At 38.1% G+C, this 8,624-nt stretch overlaps 1 protein-coding gene across 5 annotated transcripts in view; it reads left to right on the top strand.

The window, feature by feature from the left end:
- The first annotated feature begins 2,411 nt into the window (after positions 1 to 2,411).
- Positions 2,412 to 8,624, top strand: part of LOC149027353 (spatacsin carboxy-terminus protein) — a 60,885-nt gene continuing 54,672 nt past the window's right edge. The window contains exons 1-5 of one of the 5 annotated variants that reach the window (XM_089161997.1): positions 2,412 to 2,679; positions 2,794 to 2,937; positions 3,757 to 3,878; positions 5,150 to 5,337; positions 5,460 to 7,652. In XM_089161997.1, coding sequence (XP_089018123.1) covers positions 5,157 to 5,337; positions 5,460 to 7,652 — 2,374 coding nt within the window. In that variant the 5' untranslated portion in view covers positions 2,412 to 2,679; positions 2,794 to 2,937; positions 3,757 to 3,878; positions 5,150 to 5,156. Of the gene's footprint in view, positions 2,742 to 2,793; positions 2,938 to 3,756; positions 3,879 to 5,149; positions 5,338 to 5,459; positions 7,653 to 8,624 lie in introns of all 5 variants that reach the window. The other 4 variants (XM_089162004.1, XM_089162018.1, XM_089162012.1 and 1 more) reach the window with 4 other exon arrangements.

Below are 8,624 nucleotides of genomic sequence, written 5' to 3'. Positions count from 1 at the left end.
GAGTGGGTTTTGTAATGCAACTTTAAAGATTTTTTTTTTTTTTGGGTAAACCAACTTTAAAGACTTATATAGTAATTTTCAATTTTTTGAGTTTTTTATTTGTAATTAAAAAACATGAAAATTCAAGAGCCACTATCAGTTTTTTTTTTTTTTTTTTTTTTTTTTTTTTTTTTAATTATAATTTTTTACAAGTCGCCCACTATAGTCGGATGAAACTTGGGATTTTCCATTTTAATGACAAATATTACATGTCACCCACTAAAATATTACATTCACTCCATAAACAATCTATGCCCACGTGTTTGCTAACATTCACAAGAAAAATAGTGACAGTAAGCGTGCGAGTGAGCCACTACATAGGAGAAGTTGAAGAGAAGATCCTGGGTTCTGTTTAAGGTAGCTATTGTAGAAGACTTGGGAAGGCATTCAGTAGTTTCTAATATATAATTTTTTTATCAAAAAAAAAAAAAAAACAAAAAAACAAAAAAAAAAAAAAACAAAAACGATGCGTTTTAGGCTCTCTAGAGGGTAGAGAGAATGGGAGCTTATAAGAAGACTTCGATGAGAATAAGAGCAATTAAGAAAGAAGAAAAAGATTTGGTAGGCTCCTCTAAGAACCCCAAAAGATTTGACAAGAAAAAAGAGAAAACCTAGAGAAATGTAAGGAGGACCCCACGTGGTTCTTTCACTTTCTAGTTCCAACCAAGGAACAATATGTTGCTGACATATCGTGAAACGTTGGCGAAAATTCGGTTTATCGCTCAAGACCAATTCCAAAACCAACATCTTAAACAAAATATACCAAAAGTCGCTGAAATTCATAAAAAAATCGGCTAATATCAGGACTGCTAGGGTCGGAATGCCTTGTGCACGTTGATCTACATCTTGAAGGTTAGATGTTAAAACCGCATTTCTTCATGAAGATCTTGAAGAAGAAATCTATATGCCCATTTTTTGGGGACCATTTTTTCACTTGTTCTAAAACGCGCCAAGATGTTGGTATAAGAGATTTGATTCCATTGCTATTGTTGCTTCTTTACAAGAGGTTTGAAACCCATATATGAGGATTGAGAATGAGAATCGTTTTGAAATGAACTATCGGCACATTCTAGGGAGCAAATCACCGAGAGGAAAGATTTGGCTATCTCGGAAAGAGTTACTAAGGAAAGTCTGCGCCGCTTCAATATGCAAGACTCGGGGACAAATGAGAGATGGAGATGAGTCTGTTTTGTTGCTATATACAGACCGGACATTGCACGTGCGGTGGGGTGATTGTCTGCTGCGAATCCAGGACAAGGCATTGAACCTAGATAGCTAAAGTGTGAGGATTGAGGAATGGAAATCGTTGGAATTGCTGGAAAAGAGAGGAAAGTTTCAAACTTCGAACCATGCTTAGAGACGACTCATGAGTAATGGCCCTCACCACTACAACTCTTCTCCACCACTGTTTTCTCCGTCTTCTCTCTCCCTCTCTCTTGCTCTTGCTCTTTCTACCTCTCTCTACAAAATCATCTCCAGTGAACAATGAACCCCTTTTAATCTTTTAAACGTTGGCAAAATGTTGCTGAAATTTTGGGGTTTTGGTGGTTTCGCCGGCCATCAACACCCGATATTTGACCAACTTTTTGAACCTTGGTTCTAATACCATATGATTATCATCAACAAAAATCAAAAGGAAGAACATAAAAGAAAAGGATAATTGTTGGATACGACATTGCCTTTTGTAGCAATGATGAGGCAATAATTTGCAATGGTGACGACTTAAGTTTTTGGCAAGGGGCAGTGTCAGCCAATATGTGAGTGGATGTGGTGGTTTTTGATAGTGGGGGCGGTTTTTGGCTGAATGTAAAAACAAAAGGTGAATCACGTAAAGGTTAGATATGAGAGGGTAATTCAGTCATTTGAGTTTCAAATTTTAAATGACTTAAAACAAAACCAAGCTATGATTCCTAACTATAGGTAATTTGTAATATTCAAGAGGGTCACATGTAATATTTGCCACTAGAGTGAAAAACCCCCAAATTTCATCCCAGTGTAGTGGATGACTTGTAAAAAACTCTTTTAATTAAAATGTAAGTGGATCCTCACATTTAACGGCACGCGTTAATTTAAATATTAGATTCAGATTAATGATAAATACATGGTTTTGTATACACTATTAGAATGAATATCGTTGACAAAAAAACAATACAATATCGGAATTGGTACAGATGAGTATCGATTTTATTGGCGATTTACCCGATACGATATGCAAAACCTACCTTTGCGGAAGCCAGTGAATTGTCCCCAAAAAAAAAAGAAAAAAAGAAAAAAAGAAAAAGAAATAAAGAAAAGAAATAATAAAAAAGATGAGTGCCAAACTGTAATTTCACGGTATTAATGAATCTCTGATTCTCAGTCATCTACTCGTCTGGGCTGTTACTCTGTTAGCCTGTTTGAGCGACGATTTATAAGTAGAGAACTCAAACCCGAAAACTTTTCGCCTTCTCATTTCAAAAGAGCAAAGACAGCCAGATGGGTATAAAAAGGCGGTAATCGAAGAAAACAAAATGGAGTGATAGAAAGAGATTTTGCAGTACTTCACAGCGATAATTCTCCAGAGGCGGCTCCTCTTCAGATCGCTCAATTCCAGCTCTACTTTCCAAGTCTCATAGCTATTGTCCTTCATCATATGTTCCGGTGATCGAACTTTTGGATTCATTTTCAGATTTTTGACCGCTCTTATTTAGGTTTCTTTATCGGTATGTGATTCAACCTTTTTAATTTGTAATTACTTTTGTGATCTTATTCCAGGTTGCGGTATTTGATAGATTATTTCATGTCAAAATTAGTGTTCCATTCTTGACTCATGTAGTTTTTCCGATTAAATGCTCGGACATCGGCTTAGTATTTTCGGAGAAGCATCTCGTTTAGTTTCTGTCTAGCTGTAAATTGCAGGTAAGATTCTTATATATTTTAATTCGCCTGCAAACTGTCCCTCCCTCTCCCCGCGTTTCTGTTGGATATTAAATTTTGTAGAAGTTCAACGAGTAGGATTGGCTTCAAATCGTTCAGAACAGTCGCTTGAATGACGAATCTTTAACAAAGCAAATTTCTATTCTGGAAACTGTATCGGTCTTCAACTATGGTTATGGCATGGAAATGATTTTAGCATTCCAAAAGATTAAGGACAGGAGATCCTGTGCATTTGGTCGGCGTTCAATTTGAAAAGACGCGAGGTAGTCCAGTAGCAGAAGAAATAAGAACTATAGTTAAGCGACCAGTGGTGGTGGTTACTCATCCTCTCGACATTTATTAAATTAAATATTTACAAATTTGAGTCATCACTGGAGTTATTTTGTTTGGGAAGCTTGTTAACACATTTGCTGGAATTTAGCGTTAATGAATATCAAACCATCTCTCAATATCTGCCTTGAATTAAAGAAATTGATTCTTGAAATATTAATTTTCTTGTCTCTTCTCGTGTTACTTAGACAAATTTATGCTCTATTAAGAGTCTGCTAGAACATGAAAAATTGTACTTTGTTTCCCTTCGCTCATGGCAAAGGAAGGGCCAAGGAAAGGGGTATTACTATAAGGGGATCAGTGATGAGAGGACTCCATTGATGAAGAAACATGTGGCAAGAAAAAATTATTTGCTTTTCCAATGTTATATTACTTCTGTTAATCTGTTTCTGGTAGCCATCTTTGGTGCATGTAATGATACTAATCTGGAAAATGATCATGTTTGTTGTTCTTACCTTGTTGATGGATCAGTTACCTTTCTTTTTTGAACGAGAGGGACTGCTGTCTACTTTGTCCATCTGGTTTCAACTATTGAGTGTGCAAGGAGATTATTTTCCATAATCAGTAGCTCTGTGAAAGTTTTTCTGCAGAAGGTATTGAATTTTATTGCAAAGCATGGAAATATTTGGCATACTTTATTTTGGTGTTTTATGATTTATTCATATGCGTTTTATGTTGTTTCCACCTGACAGGCACAATAATGGTTGGTCTGCAATCTTGATTTCTTGTATCTCCAATATTATGTCCAAATCCTTCTTTTAGGTCACGTTCCTTATGATGTGATCTGTGGTGAAGACTTTGAAATTCATGAAATATGAAATGTTTTCTCATTCACACACACTCTCTCTGTGCCTATGTGTAAGGGATGGGGCAGCTTGTCAACTGTCCATATGATATAGGATTTGTAACCTACACCAGCTGGGGTGTTTGTGGTTTAGATTGTTTGATTATGTTCTCAAACAACTAAGATTGATACTTTGAAAAGTTCTGGGTCAATACAAAAAATTAGATATCAAAACCACAAAAGAGGGGTTTGTGCAGGGAGGGAGAGCCGGAGAGGAAGGTTAAGACAGAGCCTAACAAAAGGGAAACATATGAACTTGAGATAGCAACAATAAACCTCTTCCTTGGGGACTTCATGAAAGGTTTCAGGGTATCAAAGAGATCATAGAGCTCACGTTGTAAGAGATTGCCTTCCAAATGTGGTCAAGATTATGCGATTTGGTAGTTGATCTTCCAAGATTTATCTCTAGCTAAACCTAAGAAAAAGAAGCACCAAATACAAATCTACCAATAGTGTCACAAATAGCGGAACCTGAGGAGCTGGAGAGCTGCCACAGTGATTTGTGATCAAAGGGTGGGGGTGTTTACCATGGGGCCAAGTGGAAGCTACTACTTTGTGCCAGATGGAGCAGGTAAGGGGATGAGAAAAAAGGAACTGATGATTGTCCTCCTTGCCATTCCAGTAGTGGGTGCAGGAATGGAGACATGCATGTTGGCTATGTGGCAATTAAAGAGAAATGGTGGGAGTCAGAGGTTTAAGGTTCTCCAAAAAGTGAAGGAGTGGTGAGGGATGTGGGCTTTAAACCTCATGAGGGTTGGAGGGGGTATATAATGTATGTGGGAGAGGTAGTGAAGGTTCAGCCAGACTACTTTGTCCATATTGGAAGAATCTTGTTCATTTTCTTCAAGATGTTTGTCATTAATCCTGGCATCTTATCAATTTTGATTGCTTTTTACAATGTGTCAAATGCTTATACCTAGGCTTCTTTTTACCACTATCCAATTGCTCCCCCCCCCCCCCAAGGTCTCCTGGTTGATCTTAATAATTTTTTTGTTTCCTTTATTTATTTATCTCTTGTAGGATCAGAATGGTTTTTCCTTTTGGTGAGGCTGGGGAAGGTCTAGCTGTGTTGCAATTGCAGAAATGGGATCCATCTGAAGTCCAACTAGATCCATCAGAATATCGTGACGCTTTTATGTCTCCAACAAGGGAGCTGTTGCTTTTGCATTCATACCAGTCTGAAGCTTTAATTCTTCCTTTGATTGCTGGTAATTTTCCATTTTGTTTTTTGGATGACTAGTATTCCATCATGTTCACCCTGTTTGCTTATTTTTTAGCTCCTTGCATTTACTTAGGTCAACCTTTTATTATATTTTTGCATCCACAACAGGAGGCTGTAAGAAGAGAAATGACCACTGTAGATATCATTTGGAAGGTCACCAGAGTTCCAGTTCCTTAGCTTCTTTTTCTGCAGCATGTGAAAGATCAGGTTCAGTAGATAATATTCCATGCACATCTGGGTCTGTAGAACCTGTTACAGATGGAGCTTATTCTAATGAAAGTAATTCTGCAAGATCTGAACAATACCCTGTTGTTTGTGATGTAAAGTCACTAGCTTGGGGTCACTGTGGGGACGCTTATAATCAGCACAAAGATGCTTCTTTCAGAGAGCTTCTTTTTGTGTCTGGCAACCATGGTGTTACTGTCCATGCCTTTTGCCATTCACATAAGATTGCTGAATTGACCAGTACATTGTCTGAAGATGTGATTGTACCTGGAAGGTGGGTAGAATGGGGGCCTTCTGCTGCATTGGTTTCTAATATGAAGACAGAGGAGCAGTCCAACTTATATTCTGGTCGTCCTGTTGAAGAAGATAGGAATGGAGTTTGTGCAGAAGCTAAGAATGATACATTTTCTGCAAAATGCTTTACATCGAAAAGATGGTTGCGCACGTTCTTCACCAAAGTTGAGACTATTGAGTCTGATGGTAACTTTTGCACCAGGTTCCCTTCAAAGCCATCTCTTCCTTGTTGTGCAGAAATTATTTCATTTAACATTTTTGATAGTTCCTCAGTATTCTTGGACTTCCTTTCTCATGGCAATGATCTGTCAGCAGTAAAGGAAAATGGGGGTGATGCAACAGATCCAGTGGCTGATACAGCAGCATATTCAGATTCTAGTTCGGTTAACCTAATGGAGAATTCTGATGATTCGCCCCAAACAATAAGCATGGAAGGCTGTGGTTTCTATAAATGTAACAGAGTGTTCTCATGCTCTTCACACCGCTTAATTGGGTTATCTCTGGCTTTGTCAGATCCTATTCTAAAAAATACGTGTGAAACAAAAGCTAGAAGCTGGAGCAAGAGTGTAGTGGTAGTTGGTAAGATATTTCAGTGGGGAATACAATGGGTTTGCTCGGTGAAGCTTCCAGATACATTTCTCAATTTGGATCTGGAATTTAAGTGGACAGACTTTCAGTTTAGTGATAATCTTCTTGTGTGTCTGAATGATTGTGGTTTAATTTTTGTTTATGATGCAACTACTGGAGAATTTGTGACATGCCTTGATATTTTGCGGATTTGTGGACTCACCTCAAGGTCAGACCTGTCGTCCGTAGGCGTTGATATGGCATCAGGAGGTGTTGCTGTGCAATCTGGACCAGATGGAAAAGTTCAAAATATGATGGATTTAGAAATTGAGGGTTACTTGTGCCATAAAAGAAAATTTCAGAGGTTGATGGTTGCTTCTAATTCATCCCTGTTGGCTGCTATAGATGAGTGTGGTGTGGTCTATCTAATTTGTGCTGCTGACCATGTTTCAAGCAAGTATTATTCCTTTAATGAACTGCTTCCCCATTATCAGCGTTTTGGTTTTGAGGTATTGATTGGCTGGGGAATCGGAGGTTCTCAAATAGGTTCTCAGAGGATGCTTTCTAATCTCTTGCCTTACCACGGACTGAAAAGGAAAAGATTGCGCTTTGAGGGAGATAGATGGGAAGATTTCTATTTGAGTGGTTTCTGTGGTGCTTCACAATCAAAGGGTCAGGAAACCAGTTATGAGCTGCCATTGACTCCAATGCGAAGAATTTTTCTCCCTATGCATAGATTTAATAAAGATGATTCCATTTGTTTTACTCCCTTTGGGTTCACTCGGCTTGTCAAGAATTTCTCCACTGAGGGTGAAAGGGCTTTTAAACTTCTTCATACTCATTTACAGGTTGCAACACCTGTTCAGGATGACAGAATCTTGAATTCTCTATGCAAAAATTCTAATGTACTTGGGATGGAAGAGGCCTTTGTTGCGGAAGCTGTTGGCTGTTCCTTCGAAGGATCTCTCTATTTGGTGACAAAGGGTGGTCTATCCATTGTTCTTCCGTCTATTTCAGTCTCCTCGAGTGTCCTTCCTGTGCAATATTCTCTATACTGGCAACCAAGTGTCAATTTGGGTTCTGAATATCAGACTGAATGCTTTTTAACAGGAAAAGAATGTAAGGATCACTGGCCACCTTGGAGAGTTGAAATTTTGGATAGAGTTCTTTTGTATGAAGGTCCTGAAGAGGCAGATCACTTGTGTGTGGAAAACGGTGAGAGAATCCAACTCAGGGTGATTGTATGAACATTGAGCTTTAGTTTTCTTGGACTTTGAAGTCTTGCTTTTTCATTTTATCTAGCCTGAAGAATAATTTAGTGGCCATGGGAGTGCTCTCATGTTTCACATACAGACGGGCTTGGATTTGCTTGTAGAATCATACCTCAGGATTATGGCTTGCTGGCTTTATGTTATGATCTTTGAGTATGATGCATGGAGTTTTGGGTTTTTGACCAGCTGGAGGAATAAATCACCTGTCTGTTCATCTGAAAGCTAACAATGTGAACTACTTGAACACAATACTCCGATATCAGAAAAGACATGATGACCAAAATGTTTACATAAACAAACTAGTGTTCTGCTTGATGGTACCAAGTGACCAATGTCTTATGGTGTTTAAATCTCCCTATGGCCCAAATGGTAGGGCTAAACAACTAGAGTTGTGAAGTCTTCACCTAGTAGTTAATTTCAATTGATTTGCATCAGACATAACTATCTGTTGGTTTGCATATGCTGGATATCCTCGATTCCTCATGCAACGTGGACTAAATGTGCAACTTGGAATCCTTACTTAATTGAAGAAACCATGCTTTTCTTCCTTCCCTTTCTTTTTCCCATTAGGTTATACTGTTCTTCTACTTGCATTCAAATTAGTAGTGTCGGAATAATTTATTTCCGTACAACAGATTACAATGGTTACAGCCTTGATCACCAAAACATTTTTGTTTTCTGTCAACGATCAAAACCCCAATTCATGATTGAAATTGAAACATGATTTCTTCACTTTTGATTTGATCACCCATGTCTCACTGAAAAGCATTATTCTCTTTTCCTTTGTTTCCCTTATGGCATAAATGGTAACGACATGAATCTTTTCTTTTCCTTTTTCAAACCTGATCAGAGATAGAGATCTATGTTTCTCTTCTGTGCAGTCTTGAAATTCCTGCTAAAATAAAAGGGTGAGCCC

Source organism: Hakea prostrata, chromosome 1, assembly GCF_041222555.1.
Source record: "Hakea prostrata isolate BN-2017 chromosome 1, UWA_Hpros_2, whole genome shotgun sequence".
Classification (NCBI taxonomy): domain Eukaryota; kingdom Viridiplantae; phylum Streptophyta; class Magnoliopsida; order Proteales; family Proteaceae; genus Hakea; species Hakea prostrata.
This window is presented reverse-complemented; position numbering and strand designations above follow the sequence as displayed.